This window comes from Canis lupus, chromosome 18 (assembly GCF_048164855.1).
Source record: "Canis lupus baileyi chromosome 18, mCanLup2.hap1, whole genome shotgun sequence".
Lineage (NCBI taxonomy): Eukaryota > Metazoa > Chordata > Mammalia > Carnivora > Canidae > Canis > Canis lupus.
In genome coordinates, this window is record NC_132855.1 from 43,400,988 (window position 1) to 43,417,439 (window position 16,452).

The window sequence follows — 16,452 nt, forward strand, 5'->3', positions numbered from 1 at the left end:
AGGAAATATAGTATTATAACTACTCAATAACTATAAAGTACCTAAAAGTTTCAGTTAATTTTTAGTTGTGGAACTTTGAAAATATGAATATGAAACAAGATGCTGAAACCAAACTTTGAAATTTAAGCTCTTGCTTTTCCAAAGAAAGTGTGAAACCATTCCTATGTTTTTATTTCCTGAAGAGTATAACATAAATTACCTGAAAGAAAGGTGATAGTTTTTAAGGAAAACAGATAAAAGCAACAATAGCTGATAGGCCCAAATGAGAAATACATTAGAGTTCATTTTCATTCTCTTGTAAGATTAACTGGTGTTTTAGGATGAAAACATCTTTTGTATGAAATGTACATTTTCACTATGCTTTAGCATTTATAATTAAGGAAACATACCTGTTCTGATTTAAGTACACTGAGTTCCCACTGAAGTTTATCATTTGTATTTGGTTCAGTTGTCCCAAGCAATGATCCATTTCTCACTAATGGCAAGTGATCCAAAAACAACTGTTCTTGCTTGCTTTCTTTTCCAACAGTCGTATTTTCAAAAGGAATTTTATATTCCTCCATTATTTTTGATTCTTCACCACAATCTTTATTTATTTTAGAAATTGACCCTCCAGAATCCTTGCTTGTTATAGTCATAACTCCATCTTTTAAAGAGTCTAACTGATCATCACACACATTTATATTTTCTGTCCTTTTATGATTAATGATGATTTCGAGCTCTCTACACCTCAATAAAACTTGCTCTTTCTCTTGCTTTAAAGACTTCACTTTTTCACTCAGAAAACTAATCTCACCATGTTTCTGTTTTAATTGTTCAGAAAGATCAGACAGTCTCTCTGACAGTTCTAACTTTTCTCGCTTGGTTACCTCAAGTTTTTCCATAAGTTCTGTTGTATCTTTCTCCACAACCTCAACAGTTTCCAATGGTTCTCCTATGTAAGTTTTGTCATCATCAAAGACTGAACTTTTCATTTTTAGTATAGTTGGATTTATTCTTTGCAAATGATGAAGCTCTTCACTAAGTGTTTTAAGCCTACTCTTATACTCTACTTCTTGTTTGTTTTTGCTGTCTTCTAAGTCAGTTTTTACCTTGAGAAGGCAAGCATAGTCCTCCTGTAACTCCTGATAGTTAACTTCAAAATTTTTTTCAGCAAATGAAAAAGTGTTCCTTTGCCTTTCAATCTCCTCAGTTAGCTGAATACATTGTTTTTTGAGGTCCTCGTTTTCCTCTGTAAGTATCTCTATTTCTTTTTGCCACTTACAGTCTTGGGATTTGGACTTAATGGAGTCTATGAAAATTAATTCTTCTGGGTTAACAGGAGTATACATTTTCAACATGTCTTCAAGGGCTTTCTTCTCATCTTTAAGAGTGCTATTCTCTGCTTCAAGTTGTGTAAATTTTTCTTGAAGGTCATCTTCTTTTTCTTTCATTTGTTTCTCCAATAATTCAGTTTTAAGTTGTAATTCTTGAACTTCTTGTTCAAGTGTACCCTTTTCCTTTTCTTCTTGCCTGAGTATTTCAATTTCTTTTTGAAGTTCATTGATTTGAAGAGTCATTTCTTCTGATTTTGAATTCATAAGGGACTGCTGTAAATCTTTGAGTTTTGAAATTTCCAAAATTAATTGATTCTGCTTAGTTATCAAACTGTCTTTTTCAAATTGCATGGTTTCTATCTTTTGACTCATTTCATTCTGTAAGCCATCTATCTGCTGTTTGTAGTGAATGCCTAAGTTATCTTTAAGTTTCTCAATATCTATTCGATGTTCAATTTCTAAATCCTCCTTTAGTTTGGAAAGTTCTTCTTCATGACTAAATAGAAGCTGCGTCCTCAGCCTCTCTAATTCAGCTTCTTGCGATTCAGCCATTCTGTCTAGTACGGCATTCTTTTCTCTTTCTAACATTTCAAGTTTTATCTTGTAATTTGTAACTTCTGCTTCATGTTTTAGTTCTAGTTCTTTTCTGTATTCAGATGCAGAAACAATCTCAGCTTTCAAATCTTCCACAGTACTAAGAGATTTATGTGCTTCACTGAGTTTATTTTCTTGTTCAGCTATTGTCTGTCTAGCTCTCTGAATCTGTTCCCTTGAAAAGCTCAATTCTTCAAAAAGATCTTTAAGCTGTCTTTGTAGAACAGACTTTTCTCCTGAAATTACTCCTAGCTCTCCCCTGAGTTTTTCCTTTTGAGAGTTAGTATCTTGCAATTTTATATTCAGTTCATTTATTGCCATATTCATTAACTTTATTTGATCTTCATTCACTGTAACACTTGGATATGATCTTAAAGCATTCTCCATTTCTCCCTTGTGTTGTATTTTAAGTTCATCTATCTGTGACATGTGTTGTTTTATTAACTCCTGTTTCATTTGTACTATCTGCTGCCCGTACATCTCATCCAGCTCTGCCCGGAGCTGTTCTAACTTTCTTTGTGCTTCTTGTTCCATTCTTTGTAGAATATCAGTTTCAAATTGGCTATCTTTATGATTTTTCTTCTGAAGTTCTTCAACTGTCCCCATTAACTGTTTTATTTCCTCAGAACACTGTCTTTCTTTTTGCTTGGAATTAGACAGCTCTAATTTCATATTTTTAATCTCTTGGTTCTTCTGTACAACCTGTTCTTGTAATTCTTCCAGTAATTTATCAGCAGCTGTGACTTTATCTGTCAGCTCTAGAGTTATTTTTTCTTCTTCTATAATCTTTGTATTTAATTCATCAATTATTGCATCTTTTTCCTGTATTTCTTTATTTGAGCTTTCTACTTTTTTATCTTGTTCCTTTAGAAAGAAAAAGATGAAAACATAAATGGCATTTTTAACTTCCTGGCAACTTACATTGCTTAACCTCAATACCAAAAGACTGGGAGAAGTCTGGTTTTGTTTGGTTTCTTCATACTTCTATAAAAAGTAACTGTAAGGCTTGCCCCTTAATTTTTCCCAAGCCAATGAGATAAGACTTGTGTACCCAACACTACAGCAGTGTTGGTCTTCCTGGAAGAAACAAATTCTTATACTGCTATGGTTAAAAGTATTAATTTCAAAATTAGCAGGATTAAAATGTCTAGACCATTACATTTTCATCTTATTAACTGATAAATATTCTAAGAGCTTAATATTTTCAATAGCTATAGTACTCTTTATAATTCTAGAAGAAAGTCTTAAAAATAAATCAAGATTCCTTCCATGTATTTTAGTGACTTGAAGGTGTTTGGTGGGCAAATGCTATGAAAATAAAACAACAGGTTCCTATGGATCTGCCTTAACTTCATTCCTGTGGTTAAGTAAATCAGAAATTTAGGGATATCCAAAACCTAAGTGGCTAAACCCCAAATGACATGCAAGACAACTAACTACTTATGGCATATCAAGTTGATCCTAGACTTTAGGTTTGAAAAGAAATTTGAAAGCAGGACAGATATTTTCTTCCAGTTCTGACTGGGGCCTCTACTTTGGAATTGTATAAAAGCCTAAACCTAAGACATAGGTCAAGGCACATCCGTAATCACAATCATTCATAAGAGTGTTAGGGCAAGAGAAGGACAAGTAGAAGCCCTAGAAACAAAGTTTTGACTCTGTTACTTAGTTGCTTAAGCAGTTAAAGGCTGAGGTACCAAGTACCAAGAAAGTACAATCTATTGAATAGAACAGAAAACAGTAGGTAAGTAAAATCACCTTACTGAGACAGGAATCCCAGGCACAGAGGACTTTAAAGGCACTTTGAATGAATGTATTCATGTATCTAAAGAAAAACTGTCAAAGCCCAGAGAAAGGAAAACCTCAGAGAGTTGCCAATACTCATTTCAGCACAGGCCAGGGCCTTGAGACTGAAAATTCTGATCCCTCTGGGAAAACCATATCTAATGTAGAAAGCAATGTAAGGCATTGTAGCAAACAGAATTTAAGAATTTTTTTTAATAATAAATTTATTTTTTATTGGTGTTCAATTTAGAATTTAAGAATTTCAATCCACAAGCATGACTTTCCTACTGTGAGATGATACATCAAGTTATCATAGCCTAATGCTATGGAACATTTGACTCCTCTAATATCTTTGATCTCAAGGTCACTAAATAACTTTCTATTATTATTTGACTTTTCAAATTCATTTGTCCATAGAAAGAAAATAAAATCCAATGAACTTGAAATATACAGGTCCCTGTGATAATTATTTCTTACTGGAAATTAATAATCTTATATTTAAGGTTTAAACATTAGCCTCTTCAACTTGGAAAATCTGAGCTTACTTCTGAGATAGTTCAAGTCTCAGTTGATAGAAGACCAGACTTCTGAGTCTACAAGTCAAAGGCCAGATACTGTACTATGTAAATTAACTTAAGGCAATGAATGCCATCCTGTGAAGCCTCTTGAGCAAAATCCTATCAGCTTTTTTCTTGGTATCTCATATTCCATCCAATGTCACTAAAAATTATTACCAACTGTTGTGACTTCTGACTTTAATTTCTGTACTACAATAGGACGTTTAAGTCAGTTTATTGTCTTAAATCTCAGTGTTTTCATCTGTAAAATAAATGTGTAATATTTCTTCTATGTCATGGACTATGCTTGAAGCTGAAAGAAAATAAATATATTAATGTATTTTATGCTCACTGTGCTATATACAAATATAATACACATATACTAGAAAGTATCTATAAGGCATTTGGAATCTATAAGAAAGTAAAATTCATTGAGGTCAACTTCAGTTGAGTTATTAAGTAAGTAATTAGTCTTGGAATGTTAACATTATTATAAAATCTGTAATACTTCTATTTCCTGATTTTCACTCGAGAGGAGGAACCCTCGTAAGACAGTGTTGCATAATTCAAAATTGTCCAATATGTTTGATATAACTGCAAACAATTCTTCATTCACTTATTAAACAATACAAATTCATGTTTCATTTTTTCTTAGTACTGTTTATTTCAAAATATATGGTTTAAAACCATTTATTTTGTGTTGCAAAAGACAGCCCTGTGGTTAAGATACAATCCCTCTGTTTTTAGAAACAGACCTGAGGGAGTGGGGAATAACAGACTTCTTGCCTGTGATCACTGCACCATAGGAAGTTCTGAGGATTAGCGACAATGAGAATAAGGCTGGAATCACCAGTGTAGTTGCCTAGGTGACCACGGCAGTTTCAACTACCACCCTAATGCTCTAGTCATTCAGCTGCACTGATGGAACTACTACTCAGGGGGATTCATACAAAGTAATTAAAAAAAAAAAAAAAAAAAAAAGGAGAAATAAAAAAAAAATATCTATCTATATATATATGAAACAAAGAAAAGGCTGATGATAAAAGTATTCTGCTAACATTCAAATAAACAAAGTTTATTCCCTTTATGAAAATGATTAGTTTCAAATACTTTCAAATAGTACTGCCTACTGAATATAATAAATACAACAAAATTCAATTTACAAACTCTTCTGAGGCCTAGACTGTCTTTCTACACTTCCTCCTGTACAGACACACTTTCAAAGACTATTTCTAGTTAAATTATGTTTTTGCTATCCAGACCTTTTTAACACATTTCAGCTTAGGTTTTTAGTTATACTCCATACTTTGTCTAAAATGCCTTTCTTATCTCTACCAGTTCAGATTCATAATGTACTTATTTACCAAATGAATATTTTTTAGCTGCTAATGTGCCACACATTATGCCTATTGCTGAGAAAACATAATCATGGAGAAATTATCTCAACTTACAGACCTGTCTCAAATATCATCTCCCCCTAAAGCCCACCCTGAGTTGCTTCCCTTATGAAGCCAGACCTACTGAAAACACTTTTTACCTATGTTTACCCTCGTTTTGTGCTATCTTGTGTACACGCCCTAACCATGAGTTCCAGCAAAGAAAAGGGCACGTCTTAGGCATGACTATCTCTTGCAAGGGCCTAGTACAAAATAGGTGTTCTGTAAACTAATAATGATTTTTAAATTATCTTGGTTGTAAAGCATACTGTTTCATAATTTCAGTACTTAAATTTGTATGTTTCCTATTTTCCTAAAAGCATGGTCTCTGAAATCAGACTAGCTAGGTTTGAAACCTGGCTCTACCAACTTATCTCCTGTGTGATAGGCAATTTACTTCACCTTGCTTTGCCTTGATCTCTTCATCTGTAAAATGGGGATGATGATAGAACCTCTACCTCATAAGGTTACTAAAATGATTCAATGAGTTAGTATGTATAAGATGCTTTGAATATTGCCTGGTACCAAGTAAAGAAAAATAAATGCTAGCTAATAATCTTATTATTATCTAAACAATATTCTTGTCTTGGTTATTTCTCAACTTCCTGCAGAAGAACTTACTAAGTTTGTAAAAAGTACCATATTATATGTACAGTCTATCCTCACTATTCACAGATTCCCTATATGTGAATCCATTTTGCTAAAATGTATTTGTAATTCCAAAATCGATACTTACAGTCATTTGCAGAAATGCACAGAGCAGCAAAAAATTTGAGTTGCTGGACATGCATGCTTCCAAAGCTGATGTCAAACAAGGAAACTATATTCTGACTTCATGTTTCTGCTCATTAGTAGAACATGGATGGAGAACAGGATAGAGACAAAAGGGAGCAGTGCAATATAGCACAAGAAATATGGTTCTGGGCCAGCTGTATGGATTTGAATCATAACTCTGGCAAGTGTCAGTAGGGCAGCCTCAGGCAAGTCACTTAACACTTGTGAACCTCATTTTCCCTTTTGAAAAATAAACAAAATCTACAGGATGAGTTGTTTTTAGGATTTCAGGTTATAATCTACAAGATGTGTTATGTATCTATGTATATATAAATATACTTCCTAGAATATATATATGCATGTGTATAAGCATATGTGTACATATATATGTATGTACATATATAGAATCAAATATAAATATATAAATTATGTATATTTTCCTTCTTTTTTCCCCATGAGCACTATTTGCTAAGTAAGTGTCCCAGATAACTTTATAATACATAACTACCATAAGTAGAGAATCTACTGTAGTTTCTTTCTAATTAAAATCTATAAAACTTCATTTTGTCATGAAAATATTTTCAGGATTTCATAACCACTGCTAAACTGAGTAAAAATACCTTTAGATAAAAAGAAAAAATAGAAATTGTTTACAAATTTAGATTCTCCTAAGAACTAACTGTAACATAGGCCTATCACTTCTAAAAGAACTTAGTAATGAGTGTTATCTTAAAAACTATTATTGTGAGACTCCCAATTACTTTCAAAATAAGTTGTTTTGTACACTTAAAGAGCTTTTCTTAATTATGAAATTTTGTAATTCATGTACATAACAAAAAAAAGATAAACAGTTGTAGAAAAAAACCCTCCAATTATACAGTGGCTATACACTGGCTGACTTTCTTAAAATAAACATACCATTTCATATGCTCTAATTTTCTCTTGCAAGAAACTAATTTGCATTTTGAAGTCTTCTTTCTTTTTTTGATAATCTTCTAATAAATGATCTTGTTCTTCCAGCTGTTGCTGATGAGTGAGGATCTGTTGTTTTGCTTGTAATAAATCTGCAGCTGTGCTACTATGAGTGCTGTTTCTTAGAGTTTCACTAGCCTGTAACTTGAAAACAGAAAGAAAGCCCCAAGTTAAATTCTAAAGAGATAAGGATAGATACTTTTTGGGGTATTATTCGGCTCATAATTGCTCTCTGGGAAATTTGCTAGAATCACAGGCTTGAAACTCTAGCAAATATGCTGCCATGGCTTATCAGATAATTATGGGGACATTATCCAAGCTGAACCAATAAGATTATCTTTCCCATCATAGAGCAGAGAAAATAATCTAGTGAGATAGCTAAGACTAAGGCAGACATGTACAAAGAAATGGGGCCTGAATGACAGTACTTCTTGGATTCTAGATGACTTTCCAGTTTCTGATTCCAAACCATATCAGAAGCCTGACTGCATTTCCATCTTGAATTCTGTAAGATAAGCCTATCTCCTTACATTATATTCCACCCTTTTTGCTTACATTATCTTAAATTATTTTCTTTACTTGCCAGCAGAAACTTTAATACAATTAGATTCTTATAGCTCTGATTAAAGGTAAAAGGAACACATTCTGTCTAATTACCATTTTAGAAACTAAAGTAAAATCCATAGCAGGGTTGGCAAAGGTAGGATGTGACTACATCTTAATTTCTGCAAAATTCCACCCAATCAGACTTAAAAGATTTTGTAGATTTTCAATAGATAGTCCAGGAAGAAGTACAGAGAAAATAACAGCAAGAAATCACAAGAGAACTAGGAGGTAAATTCTTGGTTAATGTTAACAACAGGTGTTCACTAGTTTTTCTAACATGATACATAATAATACAAATGGATTTTAAATTTAATTTGTTCTGAAAATTAGAGCACTTTAAAAAATTCAGTACTAAAAATCTAATAAATTTTTTTCTATTAGTAATACTTACATGCTGGAACTGAATTTGTAATTTCTGACTCTGTTCTGTCAACTCTAAAAATTCTCTCATCGTCTCATCCTTTTCTCTTCTTGCTTGTTGTAAATTAGCAGTGAGCTGGGTTATGATGCCATCTCTTTGTTTAATGGCAGCTTCAAATTCTTGTAACTAAAAGACATCAATGAAAATAAAAAGTGCCAGGCTTATTTTTTAAACAAAATTATTACTACAGTTAATTATTCCTCAAAAATGTAACTGTTAAAACGCACTGGCAGAATAATTATGATTTGTCAGTAACCTTATCCATTCTTGTCCATATTTGAAAGGTTAGCTTGCAGAAATTGGCTTTATTCCCAAATCAACTTAAAATTAATTACCTGAATGAAGGAACAAAACACACTAGGTCTAATTTATCTATTTATCGGTTTCTAGAAGGACAAGTGCCTTTATATTTAGGGATACTCCAATCTGTTCCTAGGCAACCTCATCAGACATGTTTAATTCTCATTTGTCTCTGCAGAAGATAAAATTAAAATATATCCTGTCATCCTCATCAATGGCCTTTTCCACCTTGTTTTCATAACTAACGGCCACAAACAACAGATGTCATTTTAACCACAGTTACTTTTACAAGGACTCGCTGACATTTTTAATGAGTTTAAGGCATCATAGTCCGATGTGGTTTGCACCTTAATTTTCTCTCAGGCCGTTTACAAAAACATCTATCCTACAGAAGTGATTTCTGCCTAGCTTTCTAATAAAGTTAAAAAGTTATAACAAATATAAGATGACTTAAAGTTACTATTTAAAAACCTCATCTTTAAAGAACATAGGTCTACTATCATTCAAATTTCCTATTTTGTCTCTGTAATAAAACAAAAGCCTCATAAAGTACACATACCTGCTGCAGTCCATCAGTCCCATAGGTGGCTCTCATTTCTTCTAGTTCTCTGCTCAGCTCTTCAATCTCATGCTGTTTGCCAGCCAATTCATTTTCCATCATCTCTAGATGGGTCTGATTGTACTGTGCTCCATGTTCAGAGTAAGAATCATCAGCACCAAATTCTTCTTCCTAAATCAATCCAAGATTTTTAATAATTCATACTAACAACACTCCTCAGGAAGAGGGATTTAAATACTGAATTCCATAGCAAAGTCCACTTTAAAGTATCACTTATCACCTGAGAGTTTACTGGAATGACAACCTACTTTGTTATTAGTGTGATATACACCTTAAAAGCAAAAACATGACATCATTAATTGTTATAATTGAGATTTTTAGCAAAAAGTGCCTAATTTTGTTTTGTTAAACATTAAAAGCATTTAGAAATCACACACAGAAAGAAGTGCATGCAGGAAAAAGCTTTGTTAGTAAGCCAGATAGTTTTAAATAGTATAAAACATTAGTATCATGAGTAGTTTTAAATACTATACCCTTAATAAATTTGTAGACTTTTCTGTTCTCACCACAAAACTGCAACCATTTACCTGTACAAAAACAATTTCCTGATATATTATGATTTTAGATAATTTTATTTAAAGCTAACAATTATATTTCTGCCAATTGTATTCATGTATATTTTATGCACAGGGAAAATGCTTCATTGGCAAAAATAGATACAGCAATTAAATTTAAATATATGAGACATTACAATCATTTAAAAGGCCAATGATTCCCAAAACATCTGAGTGTTTACAATGTGAAAGACATGGTACTATATACATTTTCGTTCAAGTGAATTAAAGTTCTAACTAAGTGCAGTTTCTATTGTGTCTTCAGAAGGATAATTATAAACCTCAAGTTACTAAATCCTCTTTTATGAAATGCTGCCTTATAATCATTTAAATAACCTTTTTTGTATTAAGCTCTATTTACTTTAAAGTAAAATTGTTTACTGGTTCGCTGAACACAGGTCAAGAAGTATGAGTATGACTCCTATGCCATCTGTCCCTGGGGAAAACAAGAGCCATGCCAACCCTGACTGATGTAGAGATTTTCCATGACATTTTACTGCTTCTATCACAGACATTTGATGGGAGGAAGAGGAATGACAGAATATGTCTCCTGGGTTGACTTGGTGGGAGATTAATTTCAGATCAATTAATCTATTTAACAACTCCTCCTTCCCCCAACAGTGCACAAAAGAACTTCATTTCTGCTTACAAGTTAATTATTCATAATTCTACATTAATAAAGTCCAAGATAATACAGTTTGTACTGTTGAAATACATAGGACAGAACATTCTAGAAAGAGGAAATAGACCACATCATTTTAAAAAGTGAAAACAGGGGAGCCTGGATGGCTCAATCAGTATAGCATGTGACTCTTAACCTCAGGGTTATGAGCTCAAGCCTGCCCCCCTCTGGGTGTGAAGCCTACTTAAAATTTAAAAAAAAAAAAGTGAAGATACTACTTGGGAGTTCTGTAACAGAGCTTGATTCTTTTTTTTTCTAAGTATAATTTCCGAAAAATAAAGCAAAAAAAAAATTCATCTTTATGTCAACACAATATTGTAATTTGTGAAAACTATCAGAAGACAGGTGTACTAACTCTAGTACGATTATTAATATTAAGTCAATTGAAGTAACTTTCCAATTAAATCCTCTGAAATTTTAATTAGCTTTTCTTGATTCTGAAATGAAGTATTTTGATAAACATCTACTAAAATTTTTACTTTACAGTTACAGTATAATAAAATGGATTTTATGAATATCTTCAAATATATTAAGCAAGAATACACCTTTTAAGTGGAGATTATTAATTTATCAGTTTATAATGATTGTATCTAACACATTATATAGCAACATTCAGCTTAATTTCTCCCTAACTTAAGGAAAATTACACTTGAGAAACTCCTACATCTTAAAATACTTGATCATTTTTAAAATTTAATGTTATTATAACAAACATAAAAATCATTATTAATAAATTATAAAAATTTAATACTATGTAGATAGGTAACAAAGATTATCCACCAGGACTAAACTAATACAAACTATATTCTGAAGTTAGAATAGAAATACTCAGCAGAATACTGGGATCATAAATAGTTAGCATTATTCTATTTTTTAATGTAGATAATTACTTTGTTGATACCTAAAGGCTAGAGCATTCATCCCTTCTTCATATATCAGTCTTCTAACATTATATTTTATATTTGGTAAACCTTAATGTGAAAGTAAATTAATAACTTGAAACACAAAGATTAGATTGATAAACTCAGCTGAAGATAAGCCCAACTTCTCTTAACGTACTATTTTTACTGTGTGGCATTTGTCAAAGTTATTTAATTATTAGGCTGTACTAATATATTCTTTCTGAATTCACAGATTTATTCAATGTACGGACAACATTAAGACTTGGAAAAGTGTAAGTAAGGTATATTTTTAATTTTAAAATGTTCTGAAGAGGTAAGTATCATCTCAAAAAATACTACTATTCAGAAAAAATCAGAGCAAGATCATTTTTCTAACCATAAAATGGTCTTCACACCAAAACCTTTTCCTTTTTTTTTTTTTTTTTTATGATAGTCACAGAGAGAGAGAGAGGCGCAGAGACACAGGCAGAGGGAGAAGCAGGCTCCATGCACCGGGAGCCCGATGTGGGATTCGATCCCGGGTCTCCAGGATCGTGCCCTGGGCCAAAGGCAGGCGCCAAACCGCTGCGCCACCCAGGGATCCCCAAAACCTTTTCCTTTCAGTAGATGTTAGTTTAAAAACATAAAAGACTAACTTACTATCAGTATCTTATCCTTATCATACTTAATTTGGTACTATATACATTCAAAATATTAATAATGGATATTTTAGTAAAATAAGAATCTGATGAATCATAAAAGTTCATGAAAAACAGGAGTTCAATATACCTAGGTGACTCATGGAATTGGAGCCAAGTAACTAATGAGGTTAAGATCATCCATTTAAAGTGAAAGTTGAATATCAAACACCACACTGTACACCTTAAACATATACAATTTTTAATTGTCAATTATACCTCAATAGAGCTAAGGCAGGGAGTGAGAAAAAGAAAATGAGGTAAGGTTAAAAAAAAAAAAAAGGTCAAAGTTGGAAGGCTAATTTTATACAACTTCATGGCTATAGGCTATGTCTCCAACTCCAGCTAGTCATTTCAAAAATATCATGAATCATACAAGTGATTTGCTTAAGTAGTACTAAATAATCACATGAAATCCGTAATGAGAGTTATGCACTATTATCACCTCATCTTTCTATATTTAACAAAGCCGATTAATTTACCTGTCATGTGTCTAGGTTACCTCCAGCATTAGCAACATTCTTCAAATGACCCTGCTTAAAGGCTATCAGTAAAAATATTTCATGTACATACAGCATTTGGATTATTAAATATCTCTTCATGCAGGACTGAAAAGATTATGTATAATTTAAATTAATCTGTAAGAAAGACATTTTGTATTCAGTCTGATTTCTCTGGTATATGTAATTGGGTACACATTTATATAAAAGAGATCTTATTAGGTATCATAGGATAATATTATCTAATTCTTTCTAGGCCCAAATCCATTATTCAATCCAATGAGAACACCAGACAAAGAAGTCAAGAAAATTAAGTACATATCATATCTGTGTGCATAAAATTTCCAAATTAAGTTCTAAGTAAGTAATCAGAACCTGAAATCTTTTTGAGAATAATTTGTTAAAAGAATTGTCATCACTCATTCCATTTACTTAGTGTGAAGAAATGCGTATTTCTACTGAAGAGCAGTAAAAAAAAAAAAGAAAACCAAACTTTGTCAATCATCTTTTCTATGCCAAACACCATACAAAATATTATCAAATAACCCTCACAACTACACTGTGAAGTAGATACCCGTTTTATAGGTAAAAAAACTGCAGAGTTTAAGTGATGGGCTCAAGTTGATACACTTTGGGGGTGATGAAGCTGAAGTCTGAACTAAGGCTTCAAAGCTCCTGTTGTTCTATATTACCTTACTTCCCTACATACCAGAAAAATGACAGCAATATTTAAAAAACACACAAGATAATTATGTTACCTACGATTCAAAACTAATTCTAAAATTCAAAAAAATGCTCCAATGCAAACAAGAGCAGCTAAGATTATTAAAACTTTGCAAACCTGGCATTTATAATAAAGTTATAATCTATGTATTTCCTAGATGAGATTTACCCCTCATTTTATAAATTGGGCTCACTGATGATTCTTCTGCCTCCTGAAAGTGGGACTATGGCTTAGAAGTCCCCTGTAATTCTAGCCCAATTAAACCACTTTTAACACTACAGGAATAGCTAAAGCCTCAATACTAGCCCAGAGTATCATGGATTCAACCAGTCCCCATATCAGCAGTCTTTTTTTTTTTTTTTTTTTTTATTTATTTATTTATTTTTTTTTTTCATATCAGCAGTCTTAATGAAACATTTTCAAACATTTCACAATTTTTCTACTGTTTTCTATGGACAAAGAGAATATATAACTTTGTCACAGTATAATCCATCATGAATCCAGGCCCAAAATAAGTATCACAAGGGTTATGAACAAATCAGGTCAATCTGTCAAAAATTATTTCATAAGTATCTTTTTTAGTGTATAATCTTCTATTTTTTCAAATTATAAATCAGTTAATCCATTTAGTTTTTGTGACCACCATTAAAAAGAAAAAGTGTTGGGATGCCTGGATGGCTCAGCGGTTAAGCATCTGCCTTCGGCTCAGGTCGTGATCCTGGAGTCCCGGAATCAAGTTCCACATGGGGCTCCTTGCATGGAGCCTGCTTCTCCCACTGCCTGTGTCTCTGCCTCTCTCTCTGTCTCTCATGAATAAATAAATAATTAATTAATTTATTTATTTTTAAAAATGTGTCAAAGGACATGTCACATAGTAAACAGAAGTATGTTTCCTGAAATGTTGTTTGGAAAAAAATACATATGTATGTATAGGTATATATTTATCCATGCACATAATTACTCATGTACATAACAATAATATATGTGACTACATATGCAAATATATAGAAATTACATATTTACATGTAGAATATATTTCTTGGGTTTTTTTTTTTTTAAGATTATATTTATTTATTCATGAGTGACATAGAGAGAGAGAGAAAGAGACACAGGCAGAGGAAGAAGCAGGCTCCATGCAAGGAGCCTGATGTGGGACTCGATCCTGAGTCTCTAAGATCAGGCCCTGGACTGAAGGCGGTGCTAAACCGCTGAGCCACCCAGCTTCCCCAAATATATTTCTTGTTGTTCAACTATGGTCAGTATACTTTAACTTCTATCTGTAGGAATTAGAATTAAATATTACTTGTACCTTACTTTAAAATACATCATATTTATTAGGTATCACAGATAAATAGTTTCAATACATTCTTCTGGACCTTGTAATTCCCACCAGTTTTATAGTTTAAAAAATCAAGGCAAAACGTAACTTCTTGTAATAAGACTTTCCAATAATATTTTCAAAGAGAACTTAAAAATCACAATCTTTTGATGTCCTTACCTTTCAAATCTGTATTAATAAAAATTAAAGTTTACTCTCTTATCCCAAAGTGAAAAAGTGGCTATATAAATTTTAATCAAATTTCACAGGCATATATGAGATGGTCTGACCTGTAACCACTTGGCTTATAAAAAAATTTACCTTAGTATAAAGAAAAAGAAAGCACTTTGTGGAGTCCTGGGGTATCCCAGACATGGGCAGTTCAGATACAAAAACACCTGAAACTTTCAATCAAGAAAGACAAACTGTGAGAATTAAGGCATTACAGAAAGCGAGCGAGATGGCTGAGAAGAAGGATCTTGAGCTCATCTCTCCCCACGAGCATACCAAGGCTGCAACTACATATACTGCAACTCACTGAGAACAACCTAAAGGCTAGCAGAACAGCTCATCCATAGCTAAAGATAGAAAAAGCCACATCAAGAAGGGCAGAAGGGGTAGAAATGCAATCAGAAACTAAACTTCCCCTGTGGCAACTCACAAGCAGGAGAGATATCACAGGTGTGAAGGTCTTTGAGGAGCAAGGGGTGCATTCCTGCACTGGGCACCCCTCACCCCGTCGATCTGCACGGAGAATATGAGCCCCCATAAACATCTGGATTTAAACCAGCTTAACTCTGGGAGAGGAGAGGTCTATAAGAAACCTCAGCTCTGCTCTTAAAAGGCCAGTGTACAACATCACCTGCTCAGAGACCCAGCCCAGAGGTAGCAGTTTGCAAAGCATCTGGACTATATATCTGAAGGAGATTTATTAATTTTAGGGACTGTGCTATACAGGCAAGGATCTGCAAGAACTTTCTCTGGGAATGGAAGCGCTAGCAGGTACTATTTTTCTTGGTCTTCTTCAGCCCATCTGGCTTGAAACAGGTGGGCCCCAGTTCTGACACTCTCTCTTCCTAGCACCACTCACCCTGCTCTGGTGTTCCCCTGCAAAGTCATTCCAACCAACTCAACTGCCCTGGCAGGCACTTTTGCAAAGTGATCCCTGCTCTAAGGAATCCCATTCATCTGCATGCCCATGACAGTGGCCACGGAGCCGCCCAGTCAAGTCACACTGCATACTAACCCCACCCGCCAGCATACCTGTAGCAGCTGCAGCCAGGCCTCTTGGCTAAGCCATGCCAGGGCCAGCCCTACCCACCAGTGTACCCACAGCAGTTGTAGCCCAGTTACTATTTGCAGATGACATGATACTACATATAAAATCTCCAAAGACTCCACTAAAAAACTATTAGAACTAATAAATGAATTTAGTAAAGCTTCAGGACATTAAAATTAATATATAGAAATCTACTGCATCTCAATACACTAAATTACAAAATAGAGAAATTAAGAAAATCCCATTTACAACTGCATCAAAGGGAATAAATTATCTAGGAATAAATTTAACTAAGGAGGTGAAAGACATGTACTCTGAAAACTGTAAGACACTGATGAAAGACCAAAGATGACACAAATAAAGCAAAAGTTATACAATGCTCATGGGTTTAAAGAATTAATATAGTTAAAATGTCCATACTACTCAAAGCAATTTA

At 33.3% G+C, this 16,452-nt stretch overlaps 1 protein-coding gene across 11 annotated transcripts in view; it reads right to left on the reverse strand.

The window, feature by feature from the left end:
• Nucleotides 1-16,452, reverse strand: part of AKAP9 (A-kinase anchoring protein 9) — a 154,214-nt gene that overhangs the window by 106,774 nt on the left and 30,988 nt on the right. For 10 of the 11 annotated variants that reach the window (XM_072784201.1, XM_072784202.1, XM_072784208.1 and 7 more), the window contains 5 exons: nt 9,854-9,907; nt 9,321-9,491; nt 8,432-8,587; nt 7,381-7,578; nt 390-2,774 (listed from right to left, as the gene is read on the reverse strand). In XM_072784201.1, coding sequence (XP_072640302.1) covers nt 390-2,774; nt 7,381-7,578; nt 8,432-8,587; nt 9,321-9,491; nt 9,854-9,907 — 2,964 coding nt within the window. The remainder of the gene's footprint in view (nt 1-389; nt 2,775-7,380; nt 7,579-8,431; nt 8,588-9,320; nt 9,492-9,853; nt 9,908-16,452) is intronic. The other variant, XM_072784206.1, reaches the window with a different exon arrangement.